This window comes from Chenopodium album, chromosome 17, assembly GCF_948465745.1.
Source record: "Chenopodium album chromosome 17, dcCheAlbu1.1, whole genome shotgun sequence".
Taxonomy (NCBI): Eukaryota; Viridiplantae; Streptophyta; class Magnoliopsida; order Caryophyllales; family Amaranthaceae; genus Chenopodium; species Chenopodium album.
Window position 1 is genome coordinate 4050914 of NC_137850.1, and position 24638 is coordinate 4075551.

General features: G+C 34.5%; 1 protein-coding gene and 1 pseudogene across 2 annotated transcripts; both read left to right on the forward strand.

Moving 5' to 3' along the window:
- The first annotated feature begins 8837 nt into the window (after positions 1-8837).
- Positions 8838-10636, forward strand: LOC145588525 (uncharacterized). The gene is made up of 3 exons (XM_081645170.1): positions 8838-9311; positions 9396-10022; positions 10430-10636. Exons 1-3 carry the CDS (start codon positions 8838-8840, stop codon positions 10634-10636), a joined length of 1308 nt encoding a protein of 435 aa, XP_081501296.1.
- A 2448-nt stretch (positions 10637-13084) lies between these two features.
- LOC145589403 (alanine--tRNA ligase-like) lies at positions 13085-24369 on the forward strand (annotated as a pseudogene). The gene is made up of 23 exons (XR_014101672.1): positions 13085-13432; positions 13822-14060; positions 14177-14317; positions 15835-15981; positions 16256-16408; positions 17263-17392; positions 18211-18306; positions 18445-18566; positions 18871-18930; positions 19504-19554; positions 19640-19735; positions 20046-20147; positions 20284-20406; positions 21452-21589; positions 21681-21752; positions 21833-21908; positions 21994-22136; positions 22243-22351; positions 22437-22624; positions 22780-22869; positions 22967-23158; positions 23277-23456; positions 23953-24369. The product of XR_014101672.1 is annotated as an alanine--tRNA ligase-like (transcript).
- Positions 24370-24638: the final 269 nt, after the last annotated feature.

The following is a 24638-nucleotide window of genomic DNA, read 5'->3' on the forward strand; positions in this document are numbered from 1 at the left end:
TTGCTTGTAAAATGCAGATTCCTTGCTAAGTAATATGTTCTCTTTTGCAAATATGATGCTAAAAGACCTCCATAGTTGAACTAATATCACCACGTCACCTCCTAAAAGTCCTAATACATGTTGTTATATGTATCAGAAGCATGGTGGATTATATGTTCATTAGGCAGTTGTGGACCTAGATATATATGAACTTCAAAGTATTGATATTGAGGTTGTGGACTTGTGATATTCTCTTGTGAATTCGTAACAAAATCACTATAGTGTAATTAGGGTTTCTCACTTCTTTTGCCCTCTTTTTAATAAGTAACTAGTTTTTAGGCCTGGGTGATGCCCCGAGTTATTGCATGTATTACAATCATTGTGAATGGTATTAAAGATACATATTAAGATTTTTTTTTTTTTAAAAAAAACACAAATTATGACGTAGTTCAATGGTTAAGCTCTTATTAATTATCCTTAAGGTTAAGGGTTCGAATCTTTATATAAATCATGTTTCTAATATTTTAATTAGTGTGTAATAACATGGAAGAAAGTTGTTAAGGAAGAGTGCCACGTGGCATGTAGGCTTGTTTCGAAACGCCATGGAGAGTGCCACGTGGCGTATCGACTTGATTCTAAATGCCTTTTAATATATAGTATAGATTTTTAAATTATAGTTATGTCTTCTTTTACTAAACACAATTTTCATCAGGATGCTGTTGATTAACTGAGGACTTAATGGGTGTAACCATGGCCAATTGACCATTTGGTAAATAAAAAAGATCCCTCGTGATAATTTGGTAAAAAAAACTTACTCCGGCAACAATTTGGTAAAAAAATCTAACAATATGTGACAGTTTAGTAAAAACAATCAACTTAGGCGATATTTAGACTAAAATTTCTAACTTTTTCCGACAAACACTTTAAAAACCCTAATTTATTTCATTTTTGTGTTTTTAAATTTTACTTTTCACATAAAATTTTGCTAAATTTTGAAACCAAATTTATTTCCTACCCCCCCTTTTTTTTAAAAAAAAAAATTGTTAATAAGGGGTAGGAAAATGAAGTGAAAATTAATATTTATAACATTTTTTTTCTTCAAATTGTAATTTCCTAAAAAGGGTTGGAAAATTAGGTGGGAATATTGTTTTTGAATACAAAAAAACACATAAAATGAACTAAATTAAGAATTCACGAGTAAGTTGTCGGAAATTTATGTGTTTTTTGGGTTAGTTTGTAATCCCCCATATTTTTAATATATTAATTTATTATTTATACAAATATTTTTTTTATTTTAATTTTATAATATGAATTATTTAATTAATATAAAAGTAATAAGATTTTACTACTAGTAAGCTAAACCATTAACTTTTAGTCTAATTTATAACTCCCTTTTTAAGTATATTGGCCCAAAGTTGATTTCTATTCAAGCCCAAACTACCCAAATTCTAATCCTAATGAAATTAGGGAACAAAAACCCAAATAAAAAACCCTCACCTTCCTCTTCTTTCACGTGAAAACAGAAGGAAAAAAAACCCTCACTTTCTCTTCCTCCTCTCCACGACATACACAAAAAAAAAAAAAAAAGAAGGAAGTCGAAGCTGCTGCCAGCCGGAACGCCCAGCCACCTGCACCGCCCATCACCGGCCATCGCAACACCGCCGTCTAGCCACCCCTACATAGTTCGCCCCTCCTTCTTCCTCCCTTTTTCCTCACTTCTCTTTGTTTTATTAAATTGTTTAAAGTTTCAATCTTTAATTAAATTTTGTTCTAAATTATTATTATTATGGTTTGATAATATATTTAGGTTATAAAAGATTATAAATTTATGAGTTTTGACATGTTTAATTTATTATATAAATTTTCAGATTTGTGTATGTATAAAATCTAGGGTTTAAACATTGATTCTTCATGTTTTAGGGCTTGAAAACGTGCTAATCAAGTTATCTAATTATACTATGTTTAAATTACGTTAAAGTATAATTATTTTGACTATGTATAAATTTTCAGATTATTAAAGTTTTGATTTTTGTGAGCAAGTTATTTTAATTTCATGTTTTTATGCTTCTAAGCCTATAAAATAATTATTGTGGGTATTTTATGATTAAAAAGCTTTGAACTTTAAATTACAACCTCGAGAATAAATTTTCAGATTTGTATACTTTTAATTTGAAGCTTCTAATTGCATTGAATTGGTATATTTTTGGGTTTTTAACACACTAATTTGCTATATAATAATAATTTCAAGTAATTATGCTTATGGGGTTATTCTATACACTTAAACTAAATTTTCAGATTTATTTACTTACTTTAAAGCTGCTGGAATTTCATGTGTTATACACTATATTTTCATAATTTTAACGTAAAAACTTATAGTTGGGATGTTATACTATTATTATTGACTAATGGGAACAATTTAAAAGCTTTAATTTGATGGTTTAAGAGGTCTTAAAGTAGTTTAGTATTGCTGTAAATTTATTTGCTTGGGTATTGATGTAATTCTTGTTGTTTGGTTTAGGAGAGGACTTTGTAGAAGGCGACTTCTAGTTTCTAAAGTGGCCAACCGAGTTGTTTACACAAGGTACGTGCGAGTTATGAAACCTTGCTTTTAGATGCATGTTTAAGGACAGATCGAGAACTTAGTATCATGTATAGAGAAGACTGGGCTAAATTGTTTGGTTATATATTGTGATTTCCGTATGTTGTGCACTATTCGATATTGCAAGTATTGTTTATGCTCTAATTATGCAAGGTGCGCTTAGAGGCAAAGGTATGTGATTGGTGAAATGATTCATTACTCGTTCTTGATCATGGAGATAGAATGAGTAAAGGAGGAAATTTAAGTCTTATATGACGAGGTTAAGGTTGTGGGGTGCCTTATGCACTCAAGGTGTTTATATATCGAGGTAGTTAAAGGAATAAATAATAAATGTTGTTTGTCACTAATAAATCAAGAATTGAAATTGGAAGTTTGCTTTACTTGATTGAATTGATATTGGATTGATTGTATTGCTTTGCAAATGAGTCATCACCAAGTCTAAACTTGTAAATCACGTAAAGTGCAAGATAGATGAGCAACAAAACTATGGATTTGTGCACATCTGGAGTAATGACAATCAGGGGTTGAGGTACATGGGGTATTAGCCGTGCACTTTTCTTGAGGCCGTCTGATTTATGAGTCTCTTATTTCAAATACTTTTCAAAAACTAGGAGTTAGATGAGATCTCATACTAGCTACGGTCACGGAGTCGCGCCCGTGGTCGTTGGATGTTTTATTGATGTTTCCGAAAGGAGGCATGGGGTTTTTCTTTATTTGATGTTCCAAATAGAGCATAGGTTGGACAACCTTGTCTATTGCTTAATCCAATGAATTAAAATGATGAGTTAACTACTTTTAAAATAGTGAAGTCTTAGTAAATTGATAGTGGGGTTGTGTGTTGAGTCTACAATTTAATAATGTGTGATGGTTGGTTATTAGTAGCATGCTAGGAATTTCTTATTATGTTTCGCAGCTCGTATGTACTCAGCTTTGCTGATTGCGTGCTTTGTGTGTCTTTCTTTGGTCATGGTCTTTGTCTTTCAATGACCCTATGATGATCCAATTTTTACACTTGTAATATTGGGGAGCAGATTAACCACAGGTTCTTACACATGCAACATCCGTATCTAGGTGGTGGGATATTGAGTGGAGTGTTGGTTGCTTTTCTTATTTTTATTGCTATTTAATTTTGAAGTTATTTAAACTCAATTTCACTTTTATACTACTTCTATTGGTTTGAGTTTTGAATAAAGGCCTTAATGGTTCCAAGTTGTAAGACTTAATTTGGTTTTGCTTATTGGTTTTGAAACTTAGTTATAACTGATTTAGTTTTTCCGCTGCTAATTTCTGATATAGCCTTAACGTTTGAACACGTGGCGGTAGCACGCTAGTAATTCACTTGAATATTGTTCAGGTTACTCATAGGTTTAAAGAGAGAATTATTGGGGTGTTACATAGTTGTTGCCTGAGATTATTTATTTTACCAAATTGTCGCTTGGAGTAAGCTTTTTACCAAATTGTCGTCAGTGTTAATTTTTTTTTACCAAATTGTTGCTCTGGTTTTTTTTTTATTTTTTTTTATTTACTAATCTGTTCAATTGGTCATGTAATCACTCTCCATAAGTTTATATTCATAACATTCTTGAGGAGAATTAAATGAAAATAGCTGCATTTACAAAATAATAAGGGCATTTTAGTCATTTAACAAACAAAATTTGAAAGTATTGTAGAAAAATGAAATGCATAACATGTTTATCTTTTCTAATAGGATTTTTTTTTGTAAATTGCCACCCCAAAACGTACCATGTGTGAAATAACTACCCATTTTTTTTGAAATTTCAAATAGCCAGACGACCTATATTTTACAAAACCAGTAGGTTTCACCACCCTCGCCTATACTCCGGCCAGTTTTCCAACCATGGGCCCTACAATATTATTTTCCCTCCTTTTTTCTTTTATTCTTTCACGAATTCCCCCCTTATTCACTGTTGCCCAACTAATTATTGTCACTTCACATTGAATTTTGTTCTTCTTCCTCCTCCGCATTAAATCCTTCTACCTTCCTATCATTTACAACCTCTACTTTGAGTAGTTGGGTGATAGAACTTGCAAGCCTTAACCTTGTATCTAGGATTACCTCGAGTCCACGAAGTCAGCCTAGTAAGAGGCACTCCACAGTCACATTTCTTCACCTTGGATGGTGATGAGCTAATGAAAGACATTGTATCCCCTACAATTTATGCAACACTCATAAACGAAACAATCAATTATCATATGACAAGCTCACATATGTCATCAATTACCAAACTAGGTCGAATTCGAAAATCCCCCAATTTAAATACAGTATCAAGAACCCTAATTTCCAATTCAAGTCAAATTGAATGAATCAAACAACAATTACAGCATTATATTCCTAATAAAATACACTCCAAACAACAAAAATCATATAACTTGAATTCTAGTTCATTAAACATTGCAATTAACGATTTCATTAACCAAAAAATAAATAAATTAAGTGCGTTCTTCATTTACCTTAATTGATATTCAACCCAAATGAACCTATCAAAGGATTCGCCTGTCAATTTGTAGAACTTGGTGTAAAAATCGATAGATTTTGAGGAAAAAAATGGAGAATTTTAAGTTCAGGAGTAGTTTGTGAAAGAAGGGAGGAAATAAATCAAGGAACAACTTTTATGAAAACAAAAAATAGTCGTTATATAGGGCACATGATTGGAAAATTGGCTGGAGTATAGGTGAGGGTGGTGAAACCTACTGGTTTTGTAAAATATGGGTGATTATTTTTAATTTCAAAAAAAAAAAGGTGGTTATTTCAACACATGGTACATTTTGGGTGATAAAACTGGTAATTTACAAAAAATCCTGTCTAATAACATAGTTAGTCAATTTCAAATGATAAATTCCAAGTTTCTCTTTTATCAAATGACAAAGTTGCAGATAAATACTTCCTTTGTTTCTATTTACTTGACTGACATTCTTAAAATGGAAATGTCATATTACTTGACCCATACTATATTGGGTAAGCTTTGGTAGATAAACTAGATTAATACTCGTGCGATGCACGATTTAATTAGAATAAAAAAAAAATCAATAAGAGAGTGTAAAATAATTAATCACAAAATGAGGGTTTTTGAAAAGAGAAAAATCATTAGTATGTTTTTGATTAATTGATGTTCACACTTTTATTTATTTTTAAGAATTATTTTTTCCAATTTTGAATTTCGAAAGACAAAAATAGAAAAAAAAATGATGATGTCATAAGCAAATTAGAGGGAAATTTTTTAATGATAAAATGACATGTGTACACAGGTGATGTAAACGGTTTTTTCTTTAATTATAGTTATAGATTCACTATATTACTCTCATAAAGTGCATATAGGGACAACTTTTGGAGGTAAAAAGGTAAGTCATGTGCAATAAGGCCCACAAATTGCAATTTCTCTCTCCTCTTCTTAAATATTGTGTCAAAGACTAAGTAAATAGAAACAGAGGAAGTACAACTTTTTCTTGTAATATTATAATTCTAACCCTTTGATAAATGAACTTTGTTTCTCACAAACAATACTACTATACTAAAGTAATCACCAGTATTATCCCTTAATACACATTTCACTTTCTCAGAAAAATTTTCCCGCCCAAAGTTTGTTTGTTTTTTTTTTACATTTTTTTTGTTATTTTCTGAAAAAATTTTGTAACAATGTGATTTGATATTGCTTTATATTGGTAATTATCTCTTAAATTATTAAGAAAATAAAAAACTTTTGATATAAAAAATAAAATAAAAGGTTTGTTACAATAAACTTTTGATAAGTACACGTGTCGCATTAACAACAAAAAAATTTCCGACAAATTTTTTATTTTTATTTTTTTTCTGATAAAAAGTTACAATAATTTATAGGAAAAATGGAAATTAAAAATCCAACCTTTGCGCAGTCTTCTCACAAAAATCCAACTTTCGTTTAATCTCACAAAAATTCAACCTTTATACTCCACCTTCTCCAACAGATCTATTTTACTTGTGACCTGATAAACAAGCTATTTTTTTTTTAATTCTCTCACTTTCCCTTCTCACTCCTCCTCTTTCTCTCTCATCTTTCCTCAAAAGCTAAAACCACCAACCCCACTCCTATTTTAGCACGCACCGCCGGCGCCGCCACCTCTGCCACAACCACTTACCCCACCCAACCCATAGCTAGAACTGAAACCACCAACCCCACCTAGGCTCGAAATTCACAAAACAAAGATTATTATGGTTGAATCAGGCAACCAAATCGAAGAATGAATTGAAAAACCCTCAAGATGAAGATGATGAAGTGCGACTTGCGATGGACGGCAGACGAAGATGACGGTTTGAGTTCGCTTGGATTGTAATTTCAGGTGGTGCGGTTTTGGTTGGAGGTGGTGCGATTTTGGGGGTTGAGCAAGGACTAGTTGCCGCTGCAATTGTGCCAAGGCAAAATTGGCCTCAATAGCACCAACTATAGGTTGGGTGCAAAGAATAGCACAACCTTTACCGGGTGCACTCTACAGCACAAAGTATTAACTTCGGTGCAAAAAATGTCATATAAGCCACCGGAGACTGAAGATTCTGCCGGAAAAGTATATTTTTATTATTTTAATATTTTAAAACTAATTTTACCCTTTTTTTATTTTATTTACCCTCACCTATATAATTACTTCTATCCTATATACTACTTTACGGTACTAAGAGCCCCTTTATTATAATTCACCCCAATTATTAAAATTGATACTACCCTAGTACTCCATCATACACCATGGTATACGAGAAGAATACGAAGATGAATCTTTAAATGCTAGGAAATCGGGTCGGCACAAGACTTTCGTATTTTGGTAATTTTGAACCCAATTTCTCTCTCTAATATATGCAGTTGGTTGCTTGTCTTTTTTTCATTATTTGATAAAATTAGGGTAATAGTTGGTGTTATGTTTATTTGTTGAAATTGATGTGTTGTTTGGATGAATTTGCATAAAATTGTGTTGCTAGATTTTGATTTTGAATGTCAATTGTTTGTTGTGTTTGTTTTGTTAGGTCATGGAACGTTTTACTGTCAAATTATACCATGGTGGTTCACTTTTTGATAATTGAGAGTATGTTGGTGGTTCTACACATTATTGGGATAATGTTGATAGTGATTACATGAGTTACTTTGAGCTAATTGAAATGGTAAAAGAAGTGGGAATTAAGTATAATAGTCAATGTAGTTTTTACTATCTTTTGCCTGGGTTAGACTTGAAGAGGGGTCTGGTAAGGGTGTTTAAAGATAAAGAAGTATTGGATTTTTGTAAAGTGGGTTCAGATAATGGAATGGTTGAGTTGTATTTGATTCATGGTGTAGATAAACCTGAAGTTATTTATGAACTTGCTGGACCACCTATAAACCCCAATGAGGAAAGTGAGCCTTTTGATGTTGCTAATACTTGTGAGCCCACCACCCAAAAAATCTACAAGACAACCCTTAGGCTGAAATTACCTCCAAAAAGAAAGGAAACTGATGTTAGAAGGAGAACAAGAACTAAATTTGTACAAGCTCCATCTCTTAGGGATGAAAAGTATAATTCTGAATTGGACCCTGATTATAATGATGATGTAGATGAGTTGTCCAATCCAAGCCTTGATGACAATTATAATGCTAGTGACGATCCCAATTATGACTTAGAAACTGATGTTGAACAGTTTAGTTCTAGTGATGAAGAATACTTAGATAGTATGAAGAAGTTAAAGGGAATCACATTACAAAAAATCATTGATGATCATGAAGCGGGGAGTGAGGAGGTCAAGGAGAACCTTATCTTTTCAATCTTAGGCGGCTGGGAAAGTGAATATGAAGATGATGATGATATTGATCAGGTCCCTAATTCAGATATTGACAGTGACGTAGATGACAAGGGTATGGAAAAAAAGAACAAAATGCCATTGGTTGACATGAATTGCAACTTCAAGAAGCTTGTATGGCAAGTTGGTCTCAAATTTCCTTCACCCGAAATGTTCAAAGAGATGGTGAACAAATATGCAGTTTATGCTGGATATAGTATTAGGTGGATTAGAACTGGATCGAATAAAATGGAGGCACGATGTAAGTCTGGTTGTTCATGGAAGTTGTATGGTTCTTGGGATGGGCCACATAAGTCATTCATGGTGAAGTCTTGCAGCCCAAAGCACACATGTAACAGGGCAGACTATGAGAATTTGCAAGCTAAGTCCACTTAGTTAGCTAAAGAGTACTTGCAGAAATTTAAAGACACCCCAAACTGGTCTAGGAAAGAGTTACAGCAGGATGCGATGAAGAAGTTTGGGGTAAAACTGAGTAAATGGAATTGCTATAGGGTCAAGACTCATGCTCACAGATTACTACATGGTAATCTATTTGATCACTACTCAAAAACTGCATCTTACCTAGCTGAATTGAAGAGCAATGATGAGAAATTCAAGTTTCAGCTACAAACCCAAGAAAGAGAGAAAGATGGACAACATGTTTTTCATAGATTGTATATTAGCTTTCCTGCTTTAAGAGAGGGATATATGTCTAGTTGTAGGAAGGTTTTGTGTATAGATGGTTGTTTTCTTAAGACATTCTTAGGAGGGCAACTTTTTTCAGCAATTGGAAGGGACGGGAACAACCAGATGTTCCCCATAACATGGGCTGTGGTGGAGGCGGAAAATAATGAGTCGTGGTTTTGGTTTCTAGAATGTTTGAAGGAAGATATGCATGATTTTGGAGGAAAGGATTGCACAATTATATCTGATCAACATAAGGTACGTATATGTATTTATTTTTACTCATTTTTTTTACAACCTTTGTAAATTTGTGAAGGCTTATTTTGTCACTTAATTGTGCAGTCTATTGTAAGAGCTGTGAAACTCAACTTTCCAGAAGTGGAGCACAGGTTCTGTGCAAGACACATCTACCCACCATGGCATAAGAAACATAGGGGGGATGGACTAAAAGAAAATTTTTGGAAAGCTGTCTATGCATACACCCGGGCAGATTATGACACTATACTTCAAGAGATGGGAGTGCTATCAGCTGTTGCTCTCGGGGATTTCCTCAAGCTAAACCCTCCTTCTTTTTGCAGATATGGTTTCAGGACAGAATCAAAATGCAATATCGTGGTTAACAATCTTGCCGAAACATTTAATGGTTGGATTTTAGAGGCTAGATCAAAACCAATTATGCACATGCTAGAGGATATAAGAAGGGCGGTGATGGAGAGGATGTTCATGAAGAGAACTATGATCGAGAGGTCAAAGGATGACATATGTCCAAGAATAAGAAAGAGATTGGAAAAGAACAAAGAATATGCTAAAGGTTGTATAGTGCTTGCATCTTATACAAATGGTTTTGAAGTTCTTACTGGTATGGAAGTGTTGGTTGTAAACTTGGACAATAGGACTTGTACTTGTAGGAGATGGGACTTAACTGGTTTCCCATGCTCCCATGTTATAGCTTGTACTAATTGGTTGAGAGTACTGTGTGAAGACTATGTAGATGAAAGGTTGAAAAAAAAATGTACTTGGAAACATATAAGGGATCAAGAAATCCACTAAGAGGAGAAAGACATTGGGAGCAAGTGGATTTTCCCTTGCATCCTCCAGGCATAAAGGTGGGTGCTGGTAGACCAAGAACAACAAGGAAAAAAGCACCTCATGAAAGAGAAGATAAACCCAGCAAGCTAAGTAAGCATGGCATACAAATGAAATGCAGCTTGTGCAAGTCAACCAAACATAACAAGAGAAAATGCTCTATGAATTCAATAGACTTTGCATCAAGCTCTAAACAAACTGTAACCACTTGACTTTTTTATTTTTTAAAATTTTTATTACACCAAATCAATCATCTCTGCAAACATGTACTTACCATTTTCAATGCACAGGTTAATGAAGCAACCAACCCGCAAAAGAAAGCAAAGTCTCAAGCAGCTAGTAAGGTTGTGACCAGGAAGTCCAAGCCACCAACCAATACAGAATCTGCTCCAAAGAGAGGTAGGGGAAGGCCGAGGAAAGGCACAAACTCCATTTTGACAGAGGCCGAGGTTTCTCAATCTGAAGTATGCACTCAAGCTTCAAAGGCAGTAGCATAGTTAATCTTTTATCATGGGTGGAAGATAGAAGGTGCCTTATTTTTTTTGTCTATTTTGCCTTACTGTAAAGGGGGAGTAGTGGGTTAATTTTTAATGTACTTTAAGCCTTTGAACTACTTTTGGTGAGGAATCTTTGAATATATTTTGCTGAACATGACATATGGTTGTTGGCGATAACTTTTGGAGTAAAATTTTTGATAGTTCTGTCTATGTATTCAACTATATTTGTGCCTAACAATAATATATTGTATAATATATGACACTATACAAATTAAAAAGTAATTATGGAGCATTTACCAAGTACAATGATGCAATTAAATAAAATTAGAGAAAAATTAAAAAAAGGGAGAATATTGGTTAAAAATATTAAAATAATAAAAATATAATTTTATCGCAGAATCTCCGGTCTTCAGTGGCTTTTATGACATTTTTTGCACCAAAGTTAATACTTTGTGCTATAGAGTGCACCCGGTAAAGGTTGTGCTATTCTTTTCACCTAACCTATAGTTGGTGCTATTGAGACCAATTTTGCCTTGTGCCAATTGTTGTTGGTGGTGGTGGGTGGTAGGCTAGACGGGCTAGGCGAATTGAGGTTGCGTTTATTGTGGTTGTTGTGCATGTGATGGAGTGGCGCAGGGGAGTTGTAGAGGCAGAAGTTGGTGGACGTGATGCGTGTGGGTTTTGCGGGGGGAAGAGATGGGTTTGCTGGGTTCGGTGCGCGGTGGTCGGTGGGCGGTAGGGATGGGGTGGTTAGGGAAGGAGGGTGGGGCTGAGTTTGTTTTCGATTTTTTTTTTGTTTAATTTTTAATTTTTTTAATTGTTTTTATTTTTTAATAATTAAAAAAAATTAATTGACCTATTAATAGCTAACACGTGGCATATAACTTAGTCATCAACAGGTAATGGATCTTTGGATGAATGTGGGGTATAAAGGTTGGATTTTTGTGGGATTAAATGGAGGTTGGATTTTTGTTAGAGAAGACCGAGCAAAGGTTGGATTTTTAATTTTCATTTTTCCTAATTTATAAAAAAAATTAAAAAGAGTTTTGAGGTGGATATTAAAAATGAATTTAAATATTTTTAAAAAAATGTTATATAACTCATTCCATTTAATTGACTTTAATTTTATAATTTACAAGTCTTACTATTATGTAACCGTGCATGGCACGAGGCAAAAACTATAAGAAATTAAGGCAACTCCATTTTTTTTATTAAAATTATTTGAATTTGAAAAATAATTTCAATTCAAAAAAATAATTTCAATTCAGAAAAAATAATTTCAATTCAAGATGAAGGCCTTGTTTGGCAATTGGCTGATGGCTGTGGCTGCTGCTGTTTAACTTGGCTTGTTTGACTGGCTGTTAGTATTGGCTGTTTGTATTGGCTGTTTGACCATTTGTTGTATATAAATATGTTTGGTAAAATCCGCTGTTATCTGTTGGCTGCAACTATGCAAAATGACCTTAAAGGACATTATTATGTGTTCTTATTAATTTATTATTAGTATTATTATTAATTACTTAATACTAGTTACTACGAGAAATTTTTAATTATTAATTATAATTACAAAACACTAACTATTAATTATTAATTACTGATTATTAATTTTATATTACTAATTATAAATTGTTAATTACAAACTATTAATTATTAAGTACAAATACTAACTATTAATTATTAATTACTTATTTTTTATAACTGCTCGTAACTACTAGTTATTAAGTACTAGACACTAAGTATTATTAATTACTGATTATTAATTATATATTACTAATTACTAATTGTTGATTACTAACTAGTAATTATTAAGTACTAATAATTAATATTACTACTATAACTATTAATTATTAAGTACTAATAATAACAAATTATTAATTATTAACTACTAATTATTAATTATTAACTATTAATTATCACCTAGTAATTACTAATTATTAAATATTAATTGCTAAATATTAATTATTAAGTATTAATTATTAACTCCTAATTATTAATAGTAATTAAATATTAATTAATAACTACTACGGAGTAATTATTAATTATTAACTATTAATTATTAAAAATTAATTGCTAATTACTATTTATTAATTACTAATCACTAATTATTAATTATTAATTACTAATCACTAATTATTAATTATTATTCAAGGATAAAAAAGTAATTTGTTTAATAAAAAGCCAAAAGCCAAAACCAAAAAGCTAGTAAGATTAGCTTTTTATGTTTGGCGGAAAAGCCGGCTTTTCAGTTACCAAACATATATTTTGGCTGTTTGACAAAAAAAAAGCCAAAAGCCAAACGCCAATGAAAAAGTCAACCAAAAACCATTTATCAAACAAGACCGAAGAGATTTAGGGCCTTGGTAAAAATTATGTAGCGTCAATTTCTCATTATTGTAAATAGATTGGTTCATCACAAAACCTTAAAACCATGAAACATTAATCTAATGTATGAGGGGTTATGCTAGAGGAGGTTTAGCTTCTTCATCTCCAACTTCACTCAACGACCTGTTATAGTCTCTCCTCCTTCAACACCTTTACATTTCACTCCTTGTTCCCATTTCAGATTCTGGGTTTCTGGAAAAACCAGGTTTTTATCTGAAAAAACCAGGTTTTCTTCATCATCTCTTCAAGTTATGGGGCTTCAATCAGAGTCTGTTGATGGGGTTTCTTTGGAATGGCCTGCTAAGAAAGTTCGAGACACTTTCATCAAATATTTTGAAGGAAAAAACCATACTTTCTGGAAATCAAGCCCTGTTGTTCCTGTTAATGATCCTACTTTGCTCTTTGCTAATGCTGGTTTGTGTTCTTTCCTCCTATTATTATTGTTTGTATCTTGAATTTGATTAGCAATTGTTAATTTGTCTTTTGGGTAATTAGGTTTAATGTGTCTCAATTAATCAATTAAATTAACAAAACGAATAAATCAATCAAATTAACAAAATGAATTAATTAAATATTGGGTTGGTGAGAAAATGGTGGAAGAGGGGAGTTGTTTATAGCAGAGAGATAGCTTGAGGACATATGCTGGTTGTCGTCCCCATTGTCGAATTATATGTTGAGGACATATGCTGGTTGTCGTTGCCATTATCGAATTATATGTTGAGGACATGCTGGTTGTTTAGTGCTGATTATGATTTTGCCATTTACATTAAGGTTCATAGAATCATAATTGTCTGATTGAACAGGTATGAATCAGTTCAAGCCGATTTTTCTGGGGAACGTCGATCCTAACAGTCCTTTGAGTGAACTGAAGCGTGCTTGCAACACTCAGAAATGTATTCGAGCTGGTGGGAAGCACAATGATCTCGACGATGTTGGGAAGGATACTTATCATCATACATTCTTTGAAATGCTTGGCAATTGGTCCTTTGGTGACTACTTTAAGAAAGAGGCCATTGAATGGGCATGGGAACTCTTGACCAAGGCAACTATTCAGACCTGTTTTTCTATGCTGTTTCAAACTCTATTTGTTAGCATAATGTGAAAAAGGTTTTGTTATAATATTGGTAGTGAAGTTTTGTGCTATTGTACTGCTGACAGGTTTATGGCCTTCCTGCTAATCAAATTTATGCTACCTATTTCGGTGGAGATGAGAAAGCAGGACTTGTTGCTGACAAAGAGGCCAAGGAAATTTGGCTCAACTACTTGCCTCCTGAGCGTGTGTTACCTTTTGGTTGCAAGGTGTCTTTTCATAACTCTTTAACAGAATTTTATCTCCGTACTTTTATGAGTTAAACTTAAAATTTGAATGTCGAAGAACTGTTATTACTAGTTTACTTACATCAAGGTCCAAAATATCTTTTTGTCTGCCCTTATGGAAAGTTCTTTCACGTAGCGTCTTGTCCCCTTTTATGACGTTTCTGAGGTTTTGATTCTTGGAATGCTGGACCCACTCTGCTATTCTTAGCTGTTGTAGATGAATGATCAATTGATTATTACTTAGGCCAACTGCAAGGACCTTTAAACTTTTTTATAGTAGTATACAGTGTTTCTATAGTTAGCTACAGTTCCTACTTGTATCACACTATGGAAATTGTTGCCTTGTGATTGTGGTAGGTGTCAATTTATAACTTAATTGGCTTTAGTTGCTGATTAAATCCTAAAAAGGGTTTTGAATTCAGTCAACTGGTAGATTCACCATCTGGTTGCAAAATCCCACTGTGTGATAAATATGCACATGCAGTACTTAGATTGAACTATAAGTCATGGCTTGTCATATAAATCATTTTATTCTTAACCCACCTGTTTAAGTAGAGAATAGATAAGGTATGCATTAATTTTTGTATGCAAAACAACAACAATCAGCTACATGAATCAAGATTTTATCTCCTGTACTCGCAAACCATGATCCTCTCCTTCCTTTCCCTTTTGTCCAATGTCATATGCTTCTGGAAACCCAACCTCTTCACGTCCTTCTCAAGTCCTTCCTTCCAAGTCATCTTTGGTCTTCCTCTGTCTCTTCTGAGATCTTCTTGTTCCTTCCTGCCTGACATACCAAAGATGACTGGATTTTATATGGTGACATCCTAGGTTGCTGTACGCTTTAACCTGTACGGCCTGACTAGCGTGCCTACAGCTTAATATCAATTTCCTTATATATTAGTTTGAAGGGGGGAAGAAATACTCTTATTTTTCTTTCATCCTATCCATGTGAAAATCTCGCTTTTCCACAGTTATTAGGAGTTCCGAGAATGTATATAAGATTTTCTGCAAGCTCTTTAATTAGTCCAAGAAGTATCTCTTCAATTCAAATGACTTCCCTAGGAGGTACCGGAAATTTTACCTTTTAAGTGATGTCATCCGAATCTCTCTCATACAACTTGGGACATTCCTAAATGGAAACCATGTCACTTTATCTGCCTCATAATATCAGGTCACCTCACAAATTTATCTCATTTAATAATGTCATTTATGAAATTGATGCACTGTATTTTTAAATTGTAAATATCAATGCACTTTGTCAGTTCTTAATACCAATGATACCTATGGAGTAACTAACATTATTTATATACTTGTGCATAACCTTAAAAAGCAAGTTATTAGGGAAGGAGGGGTTTGCATTTTATCATTTCTGAATTATTTGGTGATTAATTTGAATGCCCTGTATCTGAGCCTTATTAGGCATGCATTTGTTGATTATTGGTTCTTGCTTTTGTAATTTAGTCTAATTTATGTGGTCCGATGTTTGTCCGGAATAGGACAACTTCTGGGAGATGGGAGATACTGGTCCTTGTGGACCTTGTACTGAAATTCACTTCGATAGGATTGGAAATCGTGATGCTGCATCACTGGTTAATAATGATGACCCTACATGTATCGAGATTTGGAATCTTGTATTTATTCAGGTATGCTTTTGTCAATTATATCTCTCGTGGAGTAGGCCTTGTTTCCTGTCTAGCTGAATCTGCAACGAACAAATTATCATACTCTTTACGCTGTTGTTATTCTAGTGAAAATGTTGAATTTCTTGATCTTTGATACTGATCTGCTGCCCATCTTTAGAAATTTTATTACTCCGCATGCTTAATGACAAAAAGAATTTTTTCAATTCAGAGATATGTTTTCCCAGATATTTTGGTTTGCTGCTAATATATGGCTTCTTTTTTTTGTGGCTTACAGTTTAACAGAGAAGCTGACGGTTCCCTGAAATCCCTTCCTGCAAAACATGTTGATACGGGAATGGGTTTTGAAAGATTGACATCGATTCTTCAGAATAAGATGAGTAATTATGATACAGATGTCTTCATGCCCTTGTTCAATGCTATTCAACAGGTAACAGATGACTTACAAGCATTCTTATTGTTAGGTATCATTTAAAACGAAGGTTTTTTGTTTAATTTGACTGTGTTTGAGAAAAAATTCTCCTGGTATTTGGACTTAATATTTCTGTGCCAATGTCTTGGATAAATATAATTTTCAGACTCGTTATATGGTAGCAAAGTGTTTGATGAGTTCTTTGCTATAATGCTTAGAATCAGATACACGTATCAGACTTGGATGCGAATAAAAGAGTCTGTCATGAAGAACTCTTAGCTTGAAGATAATGGGACACAGTAAAGTTTCTGGTGTTACAAGGGGAGATGAGCACAAGGATGCTTTCCTTTAGCATCCTTTATTATAGATGCATGTACAAGAATAAAATTATTAATCTTTCAACATTTATCGAAATTAGAGCATCACAGGTCCTCTGTTATCCTATTTAGCCAAGAATTGTATTATCAGCATGTTATATGCTGGTCCAGAAGCTGCTTAGGGGGGTAGGGGGAGTATACATAATAGCAATAGGTATAGCTCCACTGAAGCAAGTTCAAGCAGGTCTTCTTCATGATCGTTTCTGCATTTTGAAATGCATGGCTGTCTATTGAGTTTTGTACTTTTGTTAAAAAGGAAATCTCTTTGCTGTTTGCGTTTGGTCAATGTTTAGACATTTTGTTTTAATTGTGGTGTTTGTGATGAATTTTGGTCTTAGTTCTGCATGCGTGGGCGGTATTGTAGAATGTAGATTGCATCAGTTAATAACATTTTAAGTTGGATATATCTTGATGCAGCGTGAACTAATGGTTTGGATTGAGAAATCAACCTTTTATGGGCTCTAATTATTGTCCACGTCTTTAATTTGCATACAGGCAACTGGGGCTCGCTCTTATTCTGGAAAAGTTGGTGACGATGATGTAGACAAAGTTGATATGGCCTATAGGGTTGTTGCTGATCATATAAGAACTCTCTCTTTTGCAATTGCTGATGGTGCTTGTCCAGGTATAGTCTGAAACATGGTCCTAGTGCTCATCTTTAAATTTTACTGTTACGGTATAATGATAATTCTTATTTTTGTTTGAATCTTCATCAGGAAATGAAAAATGTATTTATTGTAATTATAAAAAGTAGATGACAGCTGATAGCTCATGAATTTGGGATTAAATTCTTTGGTAATTGTTTAGATTCTGTCTTAAACATGCACAATGCTACATGTTCTGTCTTGTGGTGGTACATGCTATCAGACAGCTCTACTTTGACTTGGAAATTTGTTGTAATCTTGAAGTTAAACGTCATAGATATATTACATTAGAAAATAAATAAATAAATTGTAGGTAAATCCTGTCTGGTTAGGGAATATTGATCTCATAGCTGCCTCTTCTAAAGAGAAAATTTAGTAGCTTTGGGCTTGTGTATAATTGCTGATTTAGTTATTTATCTCATGCTTCACGGTTTTGATGATTATTTTAGTAAATTTATTGTTGCTTTTATAGGGTCTTCAGAAGTCTTTAAATTGATTCATTACTGTTGGTTTGTTGACTTAGCCTGAAATTTATGGATCTACAACTATGGTAGATTGGTAGTTATGTTGGTTGGAATAAAAAACTAGCTATGCAAAATTCGATAGTAGTGGTTACTGGTTAGTTGGATATATAAGGCTTCATGTGCTGTGTACATTTTAGAATACTATGATATGCTTCATATTTAGTAGTAGATAGGCTTAAGACTCTCGTGTTGGGTTCTATTTTGGGTTTTGATTTGAAGAAAAACAGTCGTAATAACATGTATAAACACTTAACAAGATTTCACTTGTAATGAAGGTAATGAGGGTCGTGAATATGTATTAAGGCGTATTCTTCGTCGTGCTGTTCGTTATGGAAGTGAAGTACTAAATGGCAAGGAAGGGTTTTTTAATGGTTAAGAAAGAATAACATACTTTTTATTCAATCATTCTTCTAGCTTGACTTCCATATTTTCTTCCCATGAAAATGCAGAATTTTATCCTTAATTCTATTCCTACAAACACATATTATGTGAATGCATGATTGGCTGCAGGCTGGTACCTACTCTGGTGAATTTGATGGATGATATTTTCCCGGAGCTGAAGCAGCGCGAGAAACATATCAAAGATGTCATTGCAGCTGAGGAGACCAGTTTTGGGAAAACATTGCTTAAGGTGAGAAATAAATTTGCTTGCAATGACATGTTTGCTTGGTTGCAATGCTATAAGGAGATGGGAAACAACTTATGCGATGAGGATTAATGGGGGTTCATTATTAAATTGCTTACGCTATGCTTAACAACCAAGTGATGGTACAAAATTTGGTCAAAGTATTTAAAGGAAATCAGGAATTATCCTTTTAAAAAATCAATTCCAATCCCAGATTAGATCAGGTCTAGCTGAATTCTGTAGTAGTTTGTTTGCATTTATGGCTAGGCTGTGCTTTAACTCTTACAAATGATGGTCAATATGTAACCAGGGAATCGAGAAATTTAAGAAGGCTGCCCAGGAGGTTGATGGGAAGACATTGAGTGGCCAGGTAGAATGCTTTCCTTTGTATTTGCATCTGCTCCTTTTCCACTGTGGGTTTCTTCTGACATGTGCACTCTTTATTTTTGTGTATGATATTTTTATGAGGGTGAATCCTTTGCTAAAGCTACTTTCCGACTAATTATTTTTTATTTAAAAATTAGGCTGTATCAGCCACAAAACAAAAGTCGTGTCGTGAGTTCATGACTACATCCAAGACTTAAAAACTCTTATTTAATGTTTTGAGTAGTTACTAATCTTAAACACCGACTTCAGTTGGGTGAGATATTGTTGGATTATCCAACACCATTTTATCCCTTCTACAAATTGTCGCATTGACTGTATATTATTGATTTCAAATTATAGTAACTCAACTTTTTTGTTTGAGAAAAAAAAAAAAAAACTTTTTTGTTTGAGAGGGAAGGAAGGGAGGGGAGGGTGAAGTTGAAAAGTGGGGAGTAGCCGGTAAATATTCTATTATCTTTTGTCTGCAGCTCTTGTGCATTGAGGTCATGGCTTCACAAGTTGGTAAATAGCTGTTACATAATAGAGCTGCCAATGATTCCGAAGTTGTGTCTTGCAGGATGCATTTGTATTGTGGGACACATATGGCTTTCCATTAGATTTGACCCAGGTACTTGGTGTGATATTATTACTTCAATAAAAACGCAATCATTCCATTTTGCATTTTTTGACTCCCGATTCTTGTTTCTCTGTAGTTAATGGCAGAGGAAAGAGGTTTAACTGTTGATACTAAAGGTTTTATTGATGCTATGGCGGAAGCAAGGGAAAGATCAAGAAGTGCTCAAAATAAGGTATTCCCCCCCCCCCCCCCCCCCCCTCCCCCCCTCCCCCTAGTGATCAGAACTGCAGTTACATTGTGTTGGATGGGAAACCTGCTTTTTTGAATTCCAATGTCATGCCTCATGTGCATTGCTGATATATAAATATATTTTTTGGTGGGGTGGGGTGGGTGGGGGGAGGGGGGAGGGAGGAGAAGGGAAAAGGGGGGCTGACTGGTAAGAAATTATAGTTTGTGAGAGACGATAGTTATGCAGCTTTCCCTGTGTTGTGGTCCTTTGTGGATTATTATGTAAACCTAACTGTCACTTTAATGTCCTATAGCAAGCTGGTGGAGCAATTACGATGGATGTAAATGCTACGGCATTATTACACAACAATCAAGTTCCAACCACTGATGACTCTAGCAAGTACATCTGGTTCAAGGTTAGTATATTCATTGTATTATATTATTATTCAAGTAGTATTCTGTTGATGGAATCTAGGAACTTTGTGGCGTACATCACTTATATAAAGGGGAACTTGATAATGTAGATTTCTCATGAAAATTCATGTATATCAGGATCATGACAGCACCATTCGAGCTGTTTACACTGGATCTGAGTTTTTGGATTCTGCTGAATCTGGCCAGGAAATTGGTGTTGTACTGGAGTCCACAAGTTTCTATGCTGAGCAAGGTGGTCAGGTATATTACCAGTCAAAATTTGTATTGGTCAACCATGAATAACTTTCTGTTCTGGTTTTAGATAACTAATATCTGATTAGTAGGTGTTCAATTCGATCTGAACTGGCACGCACATGATCTTAAATTAACTGTTCATCACTTTATTATTTTCTATTTTATATTTTCAATGAAGCCAACTAATTCTTCTGTGCACCAATACGCTCTATTTTTTTTTTTTTTTTTTTCTTTCTCTGTAGAGTACGTTGTTATATTGTTTTCTAATCTTCTGTAGCTTTCATTTTCCAGCTCCTGGATTTGAGTAGTTGATAAGAAAGTCCATCCAGTGTTACGAGGTTCGCGGTACGTAGCCACGAATCGCGAACCCGAGTCGCGCGTATCGGAACGCGGAACAAACGCGACTTGGGTCGCTGGGGTTCGCGATCTGGATCGCTAAAGGAGGCGACTCTGGTAGTAGCTAAGCGGTTATTCTTCTTGTGCAATGTTCAATGGTTTCTTCTCGATATTTCCAATGCATTTTCTCTCTCTTCTGATTTTATTTCTTAGGAGTAGTTTTTTCTCTCTCCTCTCTGCTCTCTCCTCTCTTCTGTTTTACACAGTAGTACATTGGTTGCCGGCTAGGCACTGTTCCAAATGGGCTTAAGTCTTTGGGCTTTTTATTATACAAGTATATATTATGTACTTTATTTTCTTAAGCAATTCACTAACTTACATAAATTCAAGCTAGGACTGATACAACTACGTTTTATATTATTTTCCAAATCAAAATCTTATTAATAAAAATCACCCATATATTTTATTAATTTATTTATTTCGTACCCAATCGTACCGGATTCATCATGGGTAGCGTACCGCGTATCCGTTTCCGTACCACGTTTCGCATCGAACCACGTACCTTGTAACATTGAGTCCATCTGTTTGGATACACTGACAGCTTATCTGATTTATGTTGCATGACTTATAACTTAAGTCAATTGTACTATATGCGTACAAACATTGTACTGATGTTCAGAACTTCAGATCTCTAATTTGATCTCTTTTGATTCAGATCTTTGACATTGGATCAATTGATGGTCCACATGGTAGTTTTAAAGTTTCTAATGTCCAAGCGTTTGGTGGTTTCGTTATACATATTGGTTCAAGTGAAACTGGTAGATTATCTGTTGGTGATAAAGTCACTTGCAAGGTAGCATTTATCTTTATGATACACCTCCCATTCATTCCTGTGGCCCATGTTCTGCTTTTCCTTCTCACTTGTTTTTAATTTGGTTGTACAGGTGGACTATAATAGGCGTCAACTCATTGCCCCCAACCATACCTGTACTCACATGTTAAACTTTGCTCTCAGGGTAGGTTGCAACCTAAATTAACTTGTATTGGTTTGTGGTTGTGTATCCTGTCTAAATGCTGTACATTTGTGGATTTGCAGGAAGTTCTTGGGACTCATGTTGATCAGAAGGGATCTATAGTCCTTCCTGAGAAATTAAGATATGATTTTTCTCATGGTAATGAATTTTTGGTGTAGTTAGTAGGTTGTTTGCCTTAATGCTAATTACGTATTAAGCTGAAAGCCATTGCTTTCCTCAACAGGCAAGCCTGTTCAAAGTGAAGAATTGAGGAAAATAGAAAGCATAGTGAATGAACAAATTAAAGCTGAATTAGATGTATATGCAAAAGAGGCAAAACTTGCTGATGCCAAGCGTGTAAATGGTCTTAGGGCTGTATTTGGAGAAGTAAGCTTCTATTCTTTTGAAAGCAACATGTTACATTATTGTTTCCATTTCAGTATGCTCATTTCATTATCAAATACCCAGTGAAAGACTGTGCAAACTGTTTCAGATATACCCTGATCCTGTGAGAATAGTATCAATTGGGAAAAAGGTGGAAGATCTCTTGGCTGATCCAGAAAAAGAAGAGTGGTCACAATATTCTGCTGAACTTTGTGGAGGTATTTTGTCTTCTTGAATTTTTATGCGTTTATTTTCAAAGATCTGAGTTATTTTGTACTGAAAGTTGTTTTGTGGTTTATGTAGGAACCCATATATCTAATACAAAAGAAGCCAAGGCATTTGCTCTTTTATCTGAGGAGGGAATTGCCAAAGGAATTCGTAGAATGACTGCTGTTACATCTGACATTGCATTGGAAGCATTTAAATCGGCATGCTCCCTTGAGCAAGAAGTGATTGATGCATCAAACATAGAAGCAAGGCTGCTAGAGAAGGTTAATTTGAAATATTATTATGTCTTTCTGCTAAGACTAAATCGATCTTAGCATTCACAGTGCTGTCCTATGTAAATGGGTTTATCATTATATGAGCCTCCTGCTACAGATATCTGTAGTGTTTGAGTGATGATTTATATTCTCTTTTGGTTCAGAAAGTAGCAGCTCTGAGAAGCAGTGTAGATGCAGCATCCATTCCAACAGCCAAGAAAAGTGATATTCGGCTGAAGATTTCCTTGCTTCAGGTATTGTTTTGTGTTCTGATTACATTTACTAGTTTCTCTTGTTCTCCAACTCCATGACCTTCTGCATACATATTCATGTTTATGTCCTTTATTTTAGGACCAAGTGCGGAATGCACAGAAAAGATTGGCTGCTGAGAACCGTCAAAAAGTAGTTGAGACTGCCAGTGAGAGGGCAGAGGCTGCCTTTGCAGAGGGGAAGACCTTTTGCATCTCTCGTGTTGATGTAGGTGTAGATGCTTCTGCTGTCAAAATCCTCAAGGAAGCTATACAGGAAGTGATACAGGAGAAGGTTTGTGGCAATTGCTGTTTTGCTTGCCTTGTTTTCCCCTTTTCATGGAATAGATTTCTGTTTTTATGGCTTTACTTGCATTGGGTGCTTACTAACTTTGCTTTGTTGGGGCAAGCAGAAGATACCAATCATGGTCTTTAGTGTGGATGAATCTGCAAATAAGGCTATTGTTTATGCTGGAGTTCCTGGCAAGGATAACAAATGCGAGGGCTTAGAAGTGTCTGAATGGTTAACAGTTGCTTTGGGTCCACTAAAGGGTAAGGGTGGTAAAGGAAAAGGTGGTCTCGCTCAAGGCCAGGTTAGCAACTCTTCAATTTCGTAGTGATATATGCTTATTTATTGCAACAACTACTACATATTCCCATTAACAAAAAAGATGGGAAAAAAAAAAAAAAAATTACATTTGTTTCTGCTGTTTAGTGCATTGTTCATATTAGTTGAGATTTGAGGTAAATCATGCATGTGTAGTAACTAGCCTTGGTTGGTGAGATTCGAGCAAGACAAGTAGGATTAGAAAGATCTGTGATTGTGAAGTCTGATGTTGTCTAAAGTTCTGATGGAAACGAGCCAGGTCAGAGACTTTCCTAGCTCCAGTGTGTTATTATCTCGATCTGAACTATTTTGGGACCAGTTGCTCAGGCAAGCATACTAAGCAGGTCTAATCAGCAAAATTAATCAGGAGATATGCCTAGGAAACTAAGCTTTGCAAAATTGTTACTTTAGTTTCACCAAATGTGTACGCTCAAATTAAATTTAACGGAAAATTCTCATGAAATGACATTTTTGCTCTTCAGGGTACTGATGCATCAAATGTTGAGGAGGCCATAAAACTGGCAGTCAATTTCGCATCAATGAAGCTGAACTGTTAACTGCATATTGAGTGTTGACAGATCAAACGTTGTGGCTGCCTGTGCAACTCTGATTGCTGTTCCTCGGCTTTTATCCCTCAGCATGTTTTATGAAAATGGGTGATATTGAGCCATTTTTGCGAGAAGGTGGCATGCAGATTTATTGCTTATTAATAGAATTACGATGTCATTTCATATCATATTTATATTACTAATAGTCTAATACTAGGAATTTCTTACAGATTTTCAAGAAAATGTATATTACCTTTTCATATTGGGATTACTGAAGCTGTTACAAACTTAGAATATTTAACTACTAATAGAGAAACGCGATATTTTTGTAGCCTGATGGAACAATTGCTGTTAATTTAGATCTTAACATCTGTTGGAAAATCGTAATTCCAAGTTAGTCACCCTTCAAGCCCGAGCACTAAAGATGTCATCCTCGGGTATGGCTAAACGTTTGTCTTGGCTTCTCATTTTGCAAACTAGTATACTACGGAGTATACAATAGTATACATCTCATGTTGCGTGGAAATGAGGTGTATCCTTAACAGGGTCATCCATATTAATATACAGTGTTCGTATTTTAGGAACTAAAGGCACAGCTTTCAAATTTTTATGAGATCAAA